The sequence below is a fragment of the Halictus rubicundus genome, chromosome 7, assembly GCF_050948215.1.
Source record: "Halictus rubicundus isolate RS-2024b chromosome 7, iyHalRubi1_principal, whole genome shotgun sequence".
NCBI classification, from domain to species: Eukaryota; Metazoa; Arthropoda; class Insecta; order Hymenoptera; family Halictidae; genus Halictus; species Halictus rubicundus.
Window position 1 is genome coordinate 17,144,438 of NC_135155.1, and position 19,745 is coordinate 17,164,182.

General features: G+C 43.4%; 3 protein-coding genes across 3 annotated transcripts in view; 2 read left to right on the forward strand and 1 right to left on the reverse strand.

The window, feature by feature from the left end:
- Gycbeta100b (guanylate cyclase soluble subunit beta-1-like) overlaps window positions 1-9,895 on the forward strand; it is a 52,919-nt gene extending 43,024 nt beyond the window's left edge. The window contains exon 14 of the mRNA XM_076790908.1: window positions 8,125-9,895. Coding sequence (XP_076647023.1) covers window positions 8,125-8,254 — 130 coding nt within the window. The 3' untranslated portion in view covers window positions 8,255-9,895. The remainder of the gene's footprint in view (window positions 1-8,124) is intronic.
- Stops (SOCS domain-containing protein stops) lies at window positions 64-18,947 on the reverse strand. The gene is made up of 4 exons (XM_076790923.1): window positions 18,618-18,947; window positions 5,866-5,963; window positions 719-2,283; window positions 64-671 (listed from the first exon to the last, which is right to left on the reverse strand). Exons 1-3 carry the CDS (start codon window positions 18,704-18,706, stop codon window positions 1,379-1,381), a joined length of 1,092 nt encoding a protein of 363 aa, XP_076647038.1. The 5' UTR covers window positions 18,707-18,947; the 3' UTR covers window positions 64-671; window positions 719-1,378.
- Window positions 18,948-19,055: 108 nt separating this feature from the next.
- LOC143355784 (uncharacterized) overlaps window positions 19,056-19,745 on the forward strand; it is a 59,184-nt gene continuing 58,494 nt past the window's right edge. Inside the window, exon 1 of the mRNA XM_076790903.1 lies at window positions 19,056-19,191. The gene's annotated coding sequence lies outside the window, so the exon portion shown is untranslated. The remainder of the gene's footprint in view (window positions 19,192-19,745) is intronic.

The window sequence follows — 19,745 nt, forward strand, 5'->3', positions numbered from 1 at the left end:
CATACAACGAGAATTCACTGTGAACGAACAACACGGGAAAATCTCGGGCTGCTCTCGTCGAAACTAGGAAAATTATTTTTTATTCTTAGGACTAAAAGAAACTTTCAATGTCTAGGATAGTATACTTTCAGATTCTTCGATACATACAAAAATATGCAGACGCAAAAATTTGTCAACAGGAAAATCGTTAGACTAGATTGGTTGCAAGGCATCTTTGGTCTCCTCCCCGCTGTTTGGCTCCTCTATACTAAATTTATGCTTCTTTCCGAATCGTATCCTGCATACCCCATTGATTACAGAAGTAGACGATCAAATTATCAGTGCCATTTTCATAAACTGACGACTTCGCAATAACAATTTTCATACGAAAGTCTGGCTACGCCGAACTCATGTTATCCTTGCAAAGTATTCTACGCAGTATCAAAATGCGAATGTACAATTTAACAACACTATAGACAACATTATCCTTCACATGAATGATAAATACATTCTCCCCAATTTGGCTGTAATAGTTTGATCATGCACCGTATTGGTATTAAAATATTAGTCGTTCGAAGGTGGACATTCTTGGCAAGAGCTAATAGCTTTATACTGCTGAGGTGAATCTCGATCAGTTTTCCACTTCTTCGAGGTGACAGTCTAATTATTCAATCTAAAACAAATAGACTAGACTGTAGATGTTATGCAGTCTAGACTGTAGATGTTATGCAGTCTAGACTGTAGATGTTATGCAGTTAAAGCAAACCCGATATTGAGTCAGGTTCGCGATCAAGGTTTCTATAAAAATACACACGTACGTACTGCACACGTACGTCCCCCACTTCTTTTAAGTCGGAATAAAATTTTCTGTTCTGAACATCGACTTGCTAGAATAAATGCAAACACGCCAGGAATATAAACCAACGGACAAACAGATGAAGTTTTTGAAACACTGGGTCTAGACAGACCCCGGAACCACTATGCCAAAGTCAAAAAAAACCTCGAAGCATCAGCCAGGTGATCCACCTCCAACGATCGAACGACAATCAAACAATGATCCTCTACACATCAATCACAGCAGTGGTCACAAAGGATCACAGCGGAGGTCCAAGTAGTTCCTCAGCGACTCAGCGAGCTGGGACACCTCCAAAATTCCAATAAACATTGCAGTCCCCTAACCTTGTCAACCACAGAGGCTTTCCAACTAGTTCCTGAGCAACTGGGGGGTCTGCAGGGTCTTGATACCGTGAGGCAGGGCCCAGTTCTGGAACACCGTAGTCCCCTAACCGTGTCAATCACAGAGGATGTCCAGATAGTTCCTGAGCAACTGGGGGATCTGCAGGGTCTTGATACCATGAGGCAGGGCCCAGTTCTGGAACACCGTAGTCCCCTAACCGTGTCAATCACAGAGGATGTCAAGGTAGTTCCTGAGCAACTGGGGGATCTGCAGGGTCTTGATACCGTGAGGCAGGGCCCAGTTCTGGAAGAGTCTCTCTCTGATGGCGCAGCGGCACAGGTGTCTCAGTTCTGGTGGGCTGAGGCCGCTCCTTTCTGGCGGGATCAGGTTCTGCTCCATCAGCGCGGGATATTGCTCGTACAAGGAGATGCTGTGGACACCGCTCTGCTCTGCAATGTGACTGGGCGTCTTGACGAAGGCGGTGGTGATGGTCCTGAGCACCAGCCGCAGACACGCGATCAGATGTTCCGGATAAACGGGCTTGTCTTGTCCGGGTTGAGGGTCGTACTCGTTCAGCCTGGTGAGAAGCATCTCCAACGGAGAGGGCGCCACTTGATCGGACTCGACGGTGGCGCCATAACGCAACATCACCAACAGGATGTCCGGCGAGCCGTGCTGAATGGCCACCCTCAACGGCCAGGCTTGCCCGTAAGATTCCATGGGCACGTCGATCAGTCGCCGCTTGATGAACGACGACTCGCAACGATACTCGAGACGACCGACGGTTGCGTGATGCAGGAAGTACACCAGGGCGCGTATGTTCTCCTCGCGGTCCTCGAAGTCGCTCTTCCATCCCGACAGGAAGTGAGTGACCCTCGTGCCGAATATCGCGCCCACCATGATCCGCTCGAACGTCTTCTCGCAGTAAAATATGTCGTTCAGGAGCCGAGCGACGATCTCGTTGTTCTCCAAGTTCCAGTCGTAGCACAGCTTCGCCGCGACGTAGAGGACGTTGTGGAACTTGCCCAGCATGCACACGAACCCGTTCTCCATCATGGCGATATTGTGGTAGCGCAGCGCCGACATCACGATACGCTCGCAGACGTCTTGCTTGTCTAGGTTCTCTGCTGCGGATAGAACACGGTTCAGTTCGGTGTGAACAGTTCAGTTTAGTATACAGGCTGTCTCACCTAACTCGGGTCATAAATGTCAGAGGATAACATCAGCTGGTTCAGCAAATGTTATGACGGGCAAAGAAATTTGTTCAAGGTTATGTTTTTTCAGATTTTAAAATGATTGCCGAAGTCAAGACGAAGCCAACGACCTGTGACATTGTGACCGTCACGTGACATTGAGTTTGTTATCGCCAACGATTCCACGCCATACATTTAAACATTTATTGCGAACGTGTTTACGGTCATTAGTTAAAGTTCAAGGACATTTCTTGAAACCCTAGGGGGATTATGTCATCGTTATTTCACTGTTTACATCAAGTGCCCTACTTTTATGAATTTTTCTTACTCAAGGTCACGCGAAGGTCATAATATTACCGGTCGTTGGATTCGTCTCGACCTCGGCTATCATATAGCGATAATAAAAACGCATCATTCCGTTTGAAAAAACTTCGATGACCTTGAAATCTCAAAAAATATTACCTCGAACAAATTTTCTGCCGATTATTATATTTGCCCCTCTGAGCCAACTAATGTTTCAGTGATATATAGATGCTCGAGTTAGGTGAGACACCCTGTAGTTTGGAATCAAGGAAAATTTCATCCATTTTGGTTCTTGAAACGGTTGCGAGGAATCTTTACTATGATTACTATGAAGTCTCTATTAGCCCAACGGACTTATGCACCAATATTTATTGTGCAAATTAACGCAAAGGTTGGATCTATCTAATGAAATAATTGTTCTATTATTCGAGCGGTCATGTTTTCCTGTTTAGTTCGGATAATTGAGGTTCTACGGCAATTGTTATATGAAAACTGATAGTTTCGGTGCGTTTTTGATGCTAGAATTGACTCAGTGGGTAGCATACGTCAGGGTACAAGAACGTTCTGTTACAATATTGCAGCAATGACTTTGAAAACTGCTTTAAAAAAGATCCATATCATTGGTGACGAGACTTCGTCATAGTTGGAGAAACTATACGTTTATATAGTTTCATTAAGACAGTTGGTTAACTTTGTGCGTAGAGTACGTTGTAGACGAATTTCCCCTGAAATCCTCAAGGCGGAGGTCAATTTTGTGGAAAGTTTTCAACGTAAAGCCATCGATCAGAGAGTGTGAAATCATCTGTGAAAGCCATGACACAACGTTTCTTGACACCCTGTATAGAAGGAGAATGTGTGAGGACTGCGCTCCAACAATATCGACGTTTTTCAATTAGACGAACTCCCTGAAAATGATTGATATTTTTACAGTATCATAAACATTGAAACACGTTCAGCGCGATCGAGAAAAATCCATGCTGAAAGTTCACGCGAGGATGAAGGGGCGTCACGGTGGGAGAGGAACACCGCAACGACCTTGAGCAGTGCATCGAATGCTATGCAACCGCAGCACTCGTTTCTCCGCGCATTCGCGCGACACCGGGTGAACGATCGGGACTTTTTCTTTCCCCGTGCCGGTACTTTCGATCGCGTTTTCCAGAGGCAGTGTTTCGCATAATTTTTCGAAGAAAGCCGAATCGCACGACCACCACGCCAGCGACGACGACGACGACGACGACGAAGACAACGACAACGACGACGCAGCAAAAGTTTCTCCAGCGCGTCTAACATTACACCGCGGTATCACTTTCCTTCCGCCATCCTCGATCGAGTCACTTTCATGGTCGCACAATAGAATTCGCAGCGGCCTGCTGGACACGAACCTGGCGACCACTGGCTCGGAAAATCTACCCAGCTGCGTCGAAACGGTGCGAGAGCATGATTCGAGCCGGTCGCTCGCCGGAACCCCGTTAGATGTACGGTAAATCGCGCGGATTCGTTCCAACGATTTCGCCCATCACGATCGATCCCCGATCCCATTTCGATCTACAAGGTATCGAAAATATAACTCGTTTCATTTGACGCCACGTTCTCGAGCAAATCATTCGAAATCTTCTATTTTCATTCGAGATCGGGTACATCTTCATCAGATATCGGAAGACGCGCTGTTTATAAAACTGCGATGTGTTTCGCAAACGTTAGGAATTCGTAAAGGAACACGACTAGTGTTCCTTCTCGAGAAATTTTATAATTGATTATTTCTTATTTCTCGAGAAATCTCGGCATTTCTCGAGAAATTTCAATCTAGGAAAATTCTTACGAATCTCATTTATTTTATGACATATAAATTCTTAAATTCTCTTAAATTCTTACTTAAAACTTTAGAAGAATTGAATACTGAATGGAGTAATGAGTTTCTTGTTGTTCTTAACACTAGGTTTACGGAGCACTAAAAGTGACTATATTACATTGATTTATAAAAAATAACGAGAATGTGTCTATCTAAATTTTTAGCCATTTTAAAAATAACATGTACCCAAAGAAGTAAATTTGTTGAATAATTCCTCGTGAATGCATCTTTATAATCTCAGTAATCGTAAATTAAAGATATTAGAACGTGTCACTTTGACGCGTCCCGTAAACCTAGTGTTAAAGAAGAAATATCTAAAAGGAGAGACAAGATTGTTGTACCCCTTATAAAATATCTGCATAATCCAGAATCTCTGCGAAAAGATTCAGAAGATACATTTTTTTATTTAACATCTAAGGCAGATATGCATAAAATGGCAAGACAAATTCTAAGCAGACTTTTTGGAAAATATGAGAACGATCCTTATGAAAATAGTGAAAAACTTTCAGATACTCAGAACGAGGAACTATCACTGGAAAAACAGTTAGAATTAGAAATTGCAGATAGCCTTCAAGAATTTAGTGTCGAGAGTTTAGCGGCGGAAGAAAATAAATTCCGGACTCCAACAAAGGAATTCCAAATGTTTGATTCCACCGAAAAAAGGACACCCAATCTTCAGCAACTTTTCGATGTTCTGTATACGATGAGGCCAACATCCACACAAAATGAAAGAAATTTTTCTACGGCTACAGATTTTGTTACAAAAAGAAGTAGATTGATTCTACATTAGACGCATTGTGCTTCTTAAGAAGCCATTTCAAAACAAAAACCGTAATGTTTCACTTTATAAAAGTTTGGTAAAAGTTTCCCAATATATAATAATTCCCAATATACAGGGTGAGTCACCTAACGTTTGCACCTCAAATATCTTTGTTGTTTCTAAGGATACGTAAAATATGGCAACGACAAAGTTGAATGGTACAATGGGGCTGACACGATGCGAAAAAAAAATTTTGTTTCTATGTCATTTTTTCAGAGATATCAAGGTGACCTTCACTTTTTTAAATGGAACCACCCTTTTCTAAACACCTACAATGATAGTCCCTTTCGTTAGGAATTCAGTGACAATAATTATTCCAAGGTCATTCAAGGTCACGGACACAGAAGATACACTCTTCTTGTTTCTCTTATTTCTCATTTCTCTATTTCTCTCTCTCTCTCTCTCTCTCTGTTTCTCATTTCTCGAGAAATGAAAAATGTTGAGAAATCAGGAACACTGAACACGACTCACAGTTTTAGCGGTCTAGACGGTGGAGAGGTTTCACTGGAAATTCTTTCTGCTCCGATCACAAAATTTACTTTACCTTCGGCGCAGCTGTTAATCACGTCCGAGAAGTAACCGACCATCTCACGTCGTTTGTAGCGGGATGCGAGGCAGCTGCGCTCCATCTCGGCGAACAGCCTGTCGAAATAGCAGTCGATCAGCACCTCCATCGTTTCCGGATCAGACGGAAGCTCTCGACCAGCGACATGCACTAATTTCACGTCGACGAGCGAACGAGCGAGCGAACTTCGCGCTCGATCGGCCGGGAATGATAGCTGACAGCAGAAACGGCCGGGCAACCGACACCCGGGCCTAACTCGATTAGGCGTTAAAGAAGCATTCGAAGGGTTTCCACGGTTTTCTCGTCCCCTACGCGAACGCGTCCGGCCCGGGTAAATATTTCATCCGCCGTCGGACGGTGGATAAACATGGCGAATTACGCTGGTGCGTCGCCGATTAGCGACTGCATAGGTGCGTTCGGCGGAATTTATGGCGCGATCGCGGCACTAAATTGCGCGGATACTTCTCGCGGTTGCGGTTTCCCGCACCGCCTCGAAATACCTGAACGCTAGACCGAGTCTCGCCGTCGTGTTCGCGGCGCAGCGAGTTTCGGGTCGCGTGCCATTTCACGAGTCTAATTGAAGTCGTTAAACGGCGGAACGTTTACGCGGTTCGCCAAGAAGCAGACGTTTTCTGGAAATTAAACGACTGGGATCGGATGCTGCACGGTCCACGCACGCCGCTGGGAACGCGCGTATTCCGCTCGTCAATTTCTACGTCGCCGGTGATAAAGTCTGCGAACTGCTGCGAAACATTCGTTCAGAACTCGCTACGAGTTCTTTTTTCCACGGTTCGTTAGTACGAACTGTAATTTATTTCACATTTCTCTGAGATTTTACCTGTGTTATCCTGTAGGGGTTTGACCTTGTGCGATACGTGACAAGTTACTTTATGAAGAAAGCTATTAGTCCTCTTGTCCTAACTCCCGATCTTGTGACATGTATATTTCGGCGCAACGAAAGTTAGAAAATGCAGTGAATTCTCGATATATGTCCACAATGTAGGTATTGCCAGTGACACGTATCGTACAGGAGACATACCCGTGTTATGTTTACACTCCTCGCCGTCTGAGGCCTATCGAGCTTACGGGGAAGGGGGGGATAGTTCCGCGACGTTTATCAGCCAGGCAGTTGCGACATATATAGAGAAATTACTGTATCGAGAACAACTGAACCACGGGTCTGACTCGTGTTGTTTACGGTTGGTGCGAAGGAGGTACCACGGGTCAGGCTCGTGCTTATTGTTTTTGACGCAAACTTCTTACCACGAGTCGTTGTTGCAGGGCAGGGGGTTAATTTTGTAACATGCGTTCCTCGATCACAATAAGAAATTGAAGGTCATAGTTTATGTAACTTCAAGGTCATCGACGTTTCATTCTATACAAACATGTTCTAGAACAGTAAACAGCTAGAAAATAATCTTCATGTGAGATCCATCACATTCATGGGTTGTATAAATCGATTGTTCGAGAGTCCTAAGAAACTGAAGACATTTCTGCTGGAACTACATGTGAACAATGACCACGACAGAAGCTGTCTTGTTTAATTGAAACAAAATACGATAATATAAACAAATTTTTCTTTCCGCGTTATTTTTAACATTGTTTAAAAATTCAGACGTCGAAAGGAGTTCGTGAATCTGCTGTACTATCGGATGACCGTGGAATGACCTCGGAATGCGATGGAAGAGACTTGAGTATCGATTTGTCGATCACATAGTCAAGCTTGTATGAACGGAAGGAAAACAAACGGTCGCATTGACTTTCACTTTTTAAGAAATTTGTCAGAGTTCAAGGTCAGTTCAGGGTCACAGTAAGCTAAATCGTTGAGCTCGTCTTTTTACGAATTAAAATAGGTTGAATCGAAGCGTAAAAGAAATATGAGAGGAACTCGTAGGAGGATCTCCGCGCAAACTAGTTTTGTGGAGAGGGTTGAAGATGTTCGATTTGATGACTTCTGGTTTGACTGGGTTTCGAGGACCAGTGGTCCGAAAAGAAAAAGTATTTTATTCGTGCCCGAACTGTTTCAGATCCTCCATTGATTTACAACGCAATAAATGCTACAAAGTGCGGGCCATTGACTGTCCGTGAATTTACGACGTTGTAAAATATTCGGCAAACATTCGCGACTCGTGCACGATAGTCCACGCGAATTAGCATTCTTTCTCCGGAGAACAGGGTATAATATGACCGAGGCATCGGGTTAACAAGCCAGTAATATTACCGTTCGCCTGTCCGTAGGTATCTGTCTATGCCCGAGAACCACGATCCACAATTTCTGCTGGAGTACAGGGGACCCGTGACCATGAAGGGCAAGTCCGAACCCATGAACGTTTGGTTCCTGTCCAGGGAGAGAGAGCTGCCCGCATAAATCTACCACGACCGACACCATCACGGCAATATTTTTAAGACTCTACACACCGCTCTAGACGAACGTTAAGATTTTTATGGTTCCGTAACAAAGTAAACGATTGTACACGCGACACAACCACACGGGGAACACGTGTTTCTAACATCTTTGTAACGTTCCTCAATCCGAGAGCCCCGAACCTACACGTTTTGTAATTCCTACTTCAGCTGTAAACATTTAATCAATTGAAACGGCCTACAGACGATAAGACTTCTCGTACAACTAATATACAGTGATAAAAAATAATATTTCGTGTCCACTATAGCGTGATTCTGCACCTCCGTATCGGTGGAGATCTGTGCAAAAAAAATTTGCCGCGAAAGTGACCTTGACCTTCAATTTCAAGGTCAAATTTTCTTATTGCATCGGATAGTCGCGAGAAACAGAAGTCTCGAAGGGACCATGAGTTCCAAATCAACCGTTCTCTTGAAAAAAGTCGTTTTTTTAAATATAAAAATTATTATTTTCTTGAGCTATTTTGTTCCATATGTCTACAGGATGAACCAAAATGGTATATACGTGGAAGGGGTGTGATTCTACGTGAGAAAATAAATCGAAAATATGGAATAAATTTTGAAATTAGAGTTTGAAGCCGAGTTTGACGATTCTTGATGACGTACGACAGGTTCGATCGTTTGTAGGCACGTTGCGACTTGTTCAAAGCGATTTCGTTCTATCTGTATCTTAAGAATAGAGATTTTTGTTAATTTCCATCTCTGTGCGGTCGTATTCTCCGTAGGCAGATGTTTCAGCACTAATTGTACTTCTCATGTTTGTGACTTGTTTTGTAATTTTACGGCCGAAGTAATTCCGCCAATAAATGAAAAGCATCGTTGTCCATCCTTAAATAACTCTTTACATTTGTCAGTGCTAAACACTGTAACATGTATATTGGTGTGAACCAATACTAATCCAATTATAAAACTTCTTTACTTTCCATTGTTCTTTTATGGGACTTTCACCAACATATTCGTGGCGGTTTTCTCATGAAAATGATACCGTAATGATACCAAATACTTGTGTATTTACTTATTTGTTGCATTTTTCTGATTAAAACGACACCAAACTCGATATAATTTCAACTGTATTTAGTGTTTACACGCGCTGTTCTTTTCTACGCGGTCACAGAATAGTAGCCCTACACGATTTATGTCACAGTGCAGATCCGACGATTGGACTTTGATGAAGACTTTATCGTATTTGGTTCGTATTTTGCATAAAGATCTAGTACTTTCGATTAACAAGTATCTCGCGGGAGAAAATTACATTTGCGAGAATTAATGTACGAACAGGAGAATTCAATTTTGTGTTTTTTAGGAACGTAGTTGAGTTACGTTGTGGAGGTAGCGTGGCGGTCAACGTGTTCGGCTTCGATTTCATGAGACATTCCGGAAACGTTGCATTTCATTCAACTTCGTAGTGTCCGCGAACGATGGCCTACTTCCATCGTTATATAGATAAGTACTATGCTACAGAATTATCCGAGTGATCTGTTAAGCAGAGTGATAAAATAAAGGATTCAGAACTTTGTACAGTCTCGATAAGTACTTAATAGTACTCGCTGGAGACAATTTTTGTTTTACACGTGACTGTACGTGACTTTAACAAGAAAACAGCATGGTTAAAAGTGGTTTTCGATACTCCTACTTGATATGGTCACCTGTTTTTCTTTGTTTCCTATTACTATTTGTAGCACAGGCCAAATCGATTAACTCCACTTTTTGAAATATTTTAAATTTAAGTGTCAAAGCAGTTGGTTCAGTCATAACTTTTCTTTATGTATAATAAATTTCCCAAACGATACAGATTAACACCATTAACCAACGAAATTTGTTTGGTCCTCGAATAATAAATAATTTATTTCAGAAGTCATTCATTGCGTTAAGTCTTCACATGAAAACTAAATCTGCATTTATGCATTATATAATGTTCACTTCAATTTTTACTTTAATGGTAATTTTGAGAAACAATGTACATTATTTCATCACATTTTTCCACTTTCTGTTTTATGGAGTTAATCGACTTGGCAAGTGAGCGACTCATTTAGTACTGTTCATGATAATGACAGATGCCATACTTGTGCTCGGAAATTCCATTGTGGATCCATAAGTAGCCCAGCAACAGAATCATTAAAAGAGCGATCAATTGCGCGTATCCACTTTTCAGCAACGTTCGTTTTAAATTTGTCGCCGCTCTTCCTCTTTCATTTTTTAACCATGCTGTTCTCAAATGTCGTGCACAGTTCCGCTGAAGGAATTCAGTAGGCTTTACTAGTAACATTTCTCACGATCCATGACTATGATCCATGGGGACCGTGGTAGAACAGTCTGCAGGCTAACGGCCCAGAGTAGTCACGTGACTTTTTAATTAATAATTTCCATTCACAGACTTAAGATCCGTCTTGGTCTTGATCCGACGGGTCTTAAGTCTCTGATTAAACTTGTTACATTTTGTTGCTTTGTATTATCGATGTTATGAATTCTGACGCCAGAAACGTGCTTCAAGTTTTCGGCTTTATTTCGCAGGGAATCAAGACAAAATATAGCTCAATTTGTAGCTGGAGATATTTTCTAGTGCGCGCTGCTCTCGATTTCATCCAGAAAACTCGTCCAATGGCAGAAAAATTTTTGGCCTACTTCTAACGCTTATGTTACCAAATATCTGCATAATCTCGGCAGCTTCTGACCAGCGCGCGCTAGATTGAACCTTCCTCTTTCGAACGAGCCCTTTACCAGCGACAAAATATTCTTATATGAGGACGAAAACTTGAGGCACGTGAAACCATTTTTTGCCGGTAATGTAGTCACTCTACCTTATCGCGGATCTACGAAGACCGGGCCCTTAAGTTGGATCAAGCCTACTTCTAACGTTTATATTACCAAATGTCTGCATAACCAGCGCACACTAGATTGAACCTACCTCTTTCGAACGAGCCCTTTACCAGCGACAAAGTATTCTTATATGAGGACGAAAACTTGAGGCACGTGAAACCATTTTTTGCCGGTAATGTAGTCGCTCTACCTTATCGCGAATCTACGAAGACCGGTCCCCGATCGATCACGTCCGGCCACGACCAATGAAAAATATACTTTCTCGACTAGTCCGCAACTGTGTCGGGTCAGTGGAGGAGCCGCGGGTCCGGACCGACCCGAAACACGTCCGAGAGCGGCTCTTTTCACCTGTACGTCCACCACTGCTAGACGAACGATGCCTCGGCTGTCGAGGTCTTCGACTCGCCTGTGCGCGACAGTGTTTACAAATTGTAAATGTAAGAGGCAATCAAATATAAGTGTCACTGATACGGCCGAGTGTCGCCCGGAGGTATGCGAAGTTTCTTTTCCCGTTTTCGCCACACGCAGCGCAGCCGGAGAACGGGTCACCGAGCGCACGGCGCGGCGGCAGTAAGTGTGAAACAACCTCTCTGTTAAATAAAAAGGAACGGCGACCAAGAAGAGGTGGAAGAAGAAGAAGAAGAAGAAAAGAGGAACGTGTACACAGGCAGACAGAGCCTGATGGAATGCTGGACGCTGAAAGGTGTAACGGAACCTGTTCTACTCCCAACACGTCCCACGCACCACGCAAGGTCAATACATCGATCCTCGTTCACGACACGATCGCCGATACGGCACAGATTCCAGCAATCATTTTTCCATCTTTCCTACCGTGGAATATCGCCGTGTACGACTTATCGCACGCGAGAGCTATACCAGGCTCGGTTAAATTGTTTAAACCGGACTTTTCCTCCGGTTTCATATTCGAAAGAAATCTTCTGGAAATGTAAACAAGTTTTCTGCACCGCTCCGCTACACGCTTTTGCCACCATTTTTGATTTCCAGCTTCGTAGAAAGTGAAAGGTACAAATTGCACACCAAGTGCTTCGCCTATTGCTTACCACCAATTTATTTTACAATTTTCTACAACAAAAGTCATTAGTACATAGTTGATTATTGTTGAAATTTAAGATAATCTACATAAAATATAAAGAAAAAAATTCGAACAACGAAATGATTAAGAAATATCGAGTTTTATCCTTTTTGGTTACAAATAACAGTTGTTAGTGTTCAAGAAATTTATATGGAATCAATATTGAAAAATTGAATTGCGATTGACCAATGCGATTTTAGTCGGCGAAATATTTGTTATTCCATGCCCCTTTTTCTTTTTGGTGATAACAGTTATGGTCGCTGGTGACTACTGGTATTGGTACTCTAAATTCACTCAATTTGTTTCTTTAAATTATTGTAATAGAAATAAAATGTATTGCTCCGAAATTCAAAATCTCTTTTGTTTCTATAAGCTTAACAATTATACCATGAATTTTGTCCATTTATGAAAAAAGAAATGGGCACATGAAATTTGAAACAGTCAAATAATTTAAAGAGTATTAGAAGTATTATTCTTCTTGAAGTCATTTAAAAAAATGATGACAGCTGTATCTGCCGCCTGCTTCGTACAATTGACGCAGACAATTTTTACTTTTCATAAAGTACTGTCGATAACAATAAGTTGAGTAATGGACGTCGTCGCTGTTCGCTCGTTCATCGTTCCAGCTATTGAGAAAATGATTCAGCAGAATACTATACCTGACGCGGATCGAGTGCAAGACACGCCTGCTTGATCTCTCGCTTAGTCTCGTGCAGATAAGGACGACTATGCACATTCTACAATACATTCTCCGATTAATATTTAACTGACCCTCGTAGTTCACGCTGATTAGGTCTCTGTCCGTCTGTTCTCGTTCGATTGTAAGAGAAGAACAACCATACCGCAAGCGACAGGCCCTTTCGACGCGTTCCCTTGCCTTCGGGAACTGGTTGGGAACGTGTGAATGATGGCAGGTACCAGTCAACGGGAAAGCAATTATTTTGTTTTGTTTGCGAGCCGAGAGGCTCCATTCTCGAGTTGATTGAGCCGTTGCTGAATTCCACTTTTAAATGACGAACCTACATACAACAAGTACAGAGCAGTTTTTTAAAAGTCGCGAACACTGGGAACTTCCGGTTTGCTGTTGTTCTTTGTTATTTCCTGCGGCTCCGGTCGTAATTAAACTTTCTAGTATTGAACTTGCCACAGTCTAATCACCCGTTTGTTATTTGATAATTATTGGAACTACAGAAATGCACTCTACATATATAAAGAAATCACTGTAGTTGCTTTTAATATTATGGTACGTTCAGTGTTAACGCGGTTGGACATTTTTATTTATTGAAAATAAAATTTAGGCAATATTTGTTCATGCTGTTCCAGGTTTTCCATCTCGTTGAACTCTTTTAACAATTCTTTTACGTCGAGTGTTAGAAAATCGAATCATTAGCGAGTAAAACACAGCCGTTCGACTATAGTAAAATTTGAGCAACACGATGTATCATAGTAAAAACGAATTTTTGTCACTCGCATATGATCGGCGAGAGAGTAGAAATTCATTCGTCACGTCTTGCATCGTATCGTTTCAATCTTTTATTGAACAATTGTTATTTATTCACTTCAGGTCTGAACAAAGAATCGATGTCGCATATTCGTACGTCTGATAGACAGGTGAAAGTATTAATTTCACATTTAACTCTTGGAATTGTAACACTTTTTTCACAAGATCTAAATAAGGTATTGGTGTCATCTGTGTGTATAACTGGCGGGACAGTGGAACTGTGAAATTTAGAATTAGATTGGAAGAACAGGTAAGATTTTGTTTCATCGATATTTTCATAACAATTAAAACTGCTAAAAGATCAGAATTCAGGCGGTAAGCAACTCTGAAGGTTGATAAAATTAACATTTCCCGTGAGGGCACAAAAGAGCCTGAACCGGGGGTCGACGTAAAGATCATTAGACTAATAAAAAAATCAGAAGTTGCAGCAGGATGCACCCACACTTCAGAAAGTCAGCCAGCTTGTATCCAGCGACAGCTATCCGCAATAATAATCCCAACAGCAGCAGCAGCAGCAAGGATAAGTTAGAAATTGCTCGTCGAGTTACAGGCAACATTCATCAACATCCATTCCCCGTGTCTCAGTGGTACAACCTCGAAAATCGTTTCCCCTGTTGCGCAGAGAGCCTTTCGATCGGGAATTACACGTTCGCCGCGTATGTATACACATGTCCCGTATTAAACCACGAAACCGAAGATATGGCGCGTTAAGCGCACACGTGGGGTGGAAGCAGGAGAGAGAGAGAGAGAGAGAGAGAGAGAGAGAGAGAGAGAGAGAGAGAGAGAGAGTGCAAAAAAAATACACGGCAGGAACAAGAATTCCCAAGAGTTTATTACAGTTTCCTAGACACGGTTGTTGCGCGTCGTGCCCGACTGTTTATAAAGTTGCTTGTTGAATCGCACGCCGAGGCGAGCGGTATGCTGAATACAGGTTTCGCGTCGTGGAAAGAAAGGCGAACACTGGCCAACTGGTTTACCGGGTGAGGTATGCGGAAAATAAGGCCAAATAATAAAGTGTAAAAGAAACATCGCATCGGAACGCTCGCCGATCAACCGATCGACGCCGATGCTCTGGTGGCGTGGCGATTTCTGCCTAAAAACAGGCCAAAGACGCGCGAATTGTTTGCGACATTTTCGCGGAACCGAGACCGCGTGATCGTCCGTCGTCGACGAGCTTTAAGGGCACGGCATAGTCACGTGACTTTTTAATTAATAATTTCCATTCACAGACTTAAGGTCCGTCTTGGTCTTCATCTTAATTCTGACGCCAGAAACGTGCTTCATGTTTTTCGGCTTTATTTCGCAGAGAATCAAGACAAAATATAGCTGAATTTCTTCATCCAGAAAACTCATCCAATGGCAATTTTAGGCCTACTTCTTACGCTTATGTTACCAAATATCTGCATAATCTCGGCAGCTGCTGGCCGGCGCGCACTAGATTGAACCTTCCTCTTTCGAACGAGCCCTTTACCAGCGACGAAATATTCTTATATAAGGACGAAAACTTGAGGCACGTGAAACCATTTTTCGTCGGTAATGTAGTCACTCTACCTTATCGCGGATCTACGGAGACCGAGCCCTTAAGGGTAAATCGGGGGTGGATTGAACTTTGAGAACTGGCGTTTGAACACGGCAGAGTATCGACGGTCGATATTCAGAAGACGGAAACACGTCTCCGAGACTTCGTTCGGAGGATACTTCCTTGTTAAAAAGCGACAGTGCCACGGTCGATTTCTACTCATTTGAATACAGATATCTACACCCGGCTTGTCCATTTACAGGCGCGCGCGCGCGCGCTCGCCGATTTAGCCTGGACATTCCTTTCCTCTCAGGTGACTATCGCTTGTCGGGTAAAATGGACAGTCGCTCGGATGAAATCAAAGGGGCAGTGTCCTCCGAGGACGCCAACCGGTAACAATTGCGGCGTACCGTTGGTGGTGAAATGGGGATACCGGTGATAATGTAACGATCCGACCCACACATTAATCGGCGGACCGGTGCCGGCGCAAAACGAACACGCTTAGGAACTGTTACCGCGGTTATTACTATGAAAGTCGTAACACTAGTTTGACTTTCAGATTTTAGCGCGCACGCTGGAAGCGTTCGCCGCGATCGGCCTGCAGCGTTCGAGCCGAAAACTTTCGTTTCAATTTTTACAACAATTTTATTTAATCATCAATTACGACGATTTTCGTATGTGTTGCGGAAAATACACTACGCATATGCAAACTGGTAATGTTGCCTAACAGAAAGTCCATAAACGATTCGACGACACGTTGACCACGGAAGAGTAATAATCATAATAATAATAAAAGTCATGATGATCTATCGAAATTGTTGTAATCTATTCAATGACACGGGAAGTTAAACTTAGAGACTGTCGACTTTATGGAATCCTACATGAAATTTGTTGAGCTATAAAAATTAATTTACAATTGTCGACAATAGAGGAGGCTGGAACAAGAATATGACAAAGAGAGGGATTTAGAATTATTTATTGTACTAATATTAGCGGAAGAAGCGCATAGATTGTGGATCTTTGTGCAAAATATAAACTTTCAATCTGAATTGCTACAAACTGGGGTGAAATAAAAAGAATTAATTAAACTCAATTTAAAAATGAATTTCTAATATAATTTCTTCTTGATCGTGTTTAATAGATTGAAAGTAATGCAACAGCAAAATAATGTAAAATCAGCAGTCTATCGGCAATCTATGCTATTTACGATTCATCGTATCGCATAAAAATCGTTTATAGATGTTCTCAGTCATAGAGTGATAAAGTTTGTACTAAAAACTATGACACACTTCGCACATTGCAGTTGGCGATTGCAGGTCTCGATTATTCATTTGACGCGCGGCTCTTTCTGCACCATCTTTACTGTATTTGTGCACATTCCGAGATCCCGCGGCGTGTCATTCCTAAATATAGTCCCGGGATTCCTCGAACAGGTCGCACTTATGGCAGGTTTCTCGAATCCTCCCTCTCAAATAACCTCCGAACCGACGTCGGGTTGCCAAACAGAAAGTTCCCAAGCGGTTAGCCGTCTAAATATTAACAACTCCAGACATAGTTTAACTTTGCTCATTCAACTTTCAATCTTAATTAATGCCCCTTCACTGTCCTTAACGCGGAGGAGAACAAGTACGCAAATATTTGCATGAAGACTGTACAACCGTGTCTAAGTAAATTGCGATTCCGTAACTAGCGATTCTTCTTTCGTTTCCGAATGTACACGCGACAAATTTTCTTCGTGTTCAGGCGAATTTTTACCGAGCAAACATTCGCAACAATTTACTACTGTACTTATTCATCGAACTATCTAGACGTATTTAAAAACAAAAAAATAGTTAGATACAGATAATTCAATATTTGAGTCACTTTGAAATTGATTAACACTAAACTTACGAAGCATTAACAGTGTCTGATAAATATTGCCTTATAAAAATGGCGACTCTTTTATTGAGGTTGTCTGTAATTTTCAATAGAATTGGACAAGGGAATTGATTCCACTATGTAAATGAATTTTTATAGTTTCAATAATTGTAAAATAGAAAACCGGTCATTTTGACCGCGGTGGATTTAGCGTTGAACCTAAATTATTGTGTCATTTATGGCATATAGGAATTTCTAGAGTACAATATTTTAGGGATAATATTTTTCTTTCATTTCCACCACAATAAGTCTCCTAATCGATCAAACAAACTCATCCCGCATTTTATTTAAATTGAGGATTTGCATAAAAATAACTTCGTCGTTGGTTAATTTAAGTGATTTACGAGTGTTCATTAAGTGTACTTCACTGAATGCGGTGATTTCTCTATATATGTCGCCAAGGCCTGGATGGTAAACGTCGCGGAATTATCCCCACTACCACAGGGTACACCCCGTAAGTGGCCACGAAGCTCGAGAGTCCTCGGAAGCCGAGGCGTGTAAACATAATATCTCCTGGACGATATATGTCACTGGCAGGACCCGTGTTGTTGCCATGTATCGAGAAACAACCGTACTTTCCATTTCGATCGTGCATTTGCAAAATTCTGGAGATCGACGTCCATGCTGCTCGCATTGGAAGGAACATGGTCGAGGTGTTTTACCATCGAAAGAGAACGTCGCAGAAAATGATTTTCTCGCCTAGTAGAATGTCCGGCAGGCGCGGATTCTAATTACCCGAGAAAGTAAAATTTCCGAAGTGAGACTGAAAGCCGTGTTCTTCGCTTTCGAAATCGACGTTAATTAATCGCGTCTCTACAAATTCGGAAACAGAGCATGAAAGAAAGGCTTTCGCGGCGTTAACGTTCGACGACAATTACTTTTCGATCTCGATCGCCGGTGTTTCGATAGCAAAAGCGTCTCTCGACTCGGGATATCGAATTTCACGGACGCCCACCACGCCGAGCACCATTTTCCTCCTGGCGAGACGCCGCCGCTATCATTTTATCAGACCAACCTTCGCCCGCGACGAATTTATTAAAGAATTACACGCGCTCTTGCTTCCGCTAATTACACGGTCGTTTACACGAGGCAAACAAAAGGCGAACCGATTGCGCAACCACCACACTTCCGGACAATTCGAGCCGAGCATTCCGGTGAAAATTCGCGACAACCGCGTCTCTTATTGTGCCGGTCCGCTTTCCATTCACAGGGCCATTCACACGCGGGCGCACAGCTTCCCCGAAGAAGAAGAAGAAGAAGAAGAAGAAGAAGAAAACGCTGAAAACATCTCTCGAGACGACGGTGTGTGCGCGCGCGCGCGTGTGTCTGGTGTTGTTTCGGCAGGTGTACAGGTGGGAACAGGTACGAGCGAGCGCATACACGGACACGTTCCCGCACACGGGAAAGCCGGTGAACGGTAAAGAACAGGCCATTTAAATGAGAAACCGGATAGTCGATTCTACCTGGCTCGGTAGAGGACGCCACGTCCTCCTCGGCAAGTGCTTACGTGCCAGACGACTTCCAAGACCCGTTCCCGTCCTTCCCCCTTCATCCTCCACGCTTATTCATCGTCGCACAGGCTCCCGGAGCTGGTCCTTTCACTCGCTAACGTGTTCACTTGTTCACTCGCACGTCCCACCGGCTCTGCTTATTTACCTACCCACACCGCGATCCAACGTGTGCCCTCTCTCGCTCTTCGTTCTTCGTCCTCCTCGTTAGCATACGGCTGCTCCTTTCTCGGTCTACCTTTCCCTCTCTCTCTCTCTTTCTTTCCCGAGTCGCCGAGCTGGGCCCACGGTCTCCCACTCCGGCCGCTCCCACTACCCGGGTCCCCTCGCTAGGGCCCAACTTGGTCCCCACCCTGGCAACGAAACTGCATGAGTAAGTGTCAGAGCCACTCAGTACAGTTACCGACGGCCCGTACCGTGAACGATCGCCGTCCTCGTCCTCGTCCTCGTCCTCGTCGTCTTCGTTCGACATCGTCGTCGGGTTCTCGTTCGTACCATGCGCTCCGCTAGATAGACACATGCAGAGTCAGTAAGTGGCGGAACACTTGTACCTTGCTCTCTGGATCATCTGCGTTCTCATCTTGTCTCTCTCTCTCTCTCTCACTCGTTCTCTTTTTCTCTTTTTCTCTCCTCCCGGTCCCTTTCTTCCTTTCCCTCGGACCGCCTTGCTCCCGGGGGACAGATTCCCTCCGACTGGCGTGCATATCCTCGCTGTTCGCAGGTGCGCTCCGTATTCACCATTATACTCTTTCCGCGAACGTCCCACGAGTGCGGTAAACGAGCGCGAACGATTTCGATACTCGCGCCGCAACCGCTCCCCGATGCGTCGGCCTGGTTCCTCTTCTATTCACCCGACCGGATCACACCTTTCGCCTCTCGCGGTCCATCGCCTTTCTCTCCAAAAACCCGTCTCTTATCCTCCCCGAATTCTGCCCTCGGTTTCGAAAGTGCGCTCGCATCCTCTGTCGGTGCTAGGATCTCTCGTTACGCACGCCTGACGGATGTGTACGTAAACGGTCGACGGGGAACGCTCGTCAGTCTGGAATCAACACTCGACGCCTAGCCCTTTGCAAAGCCCTTTGC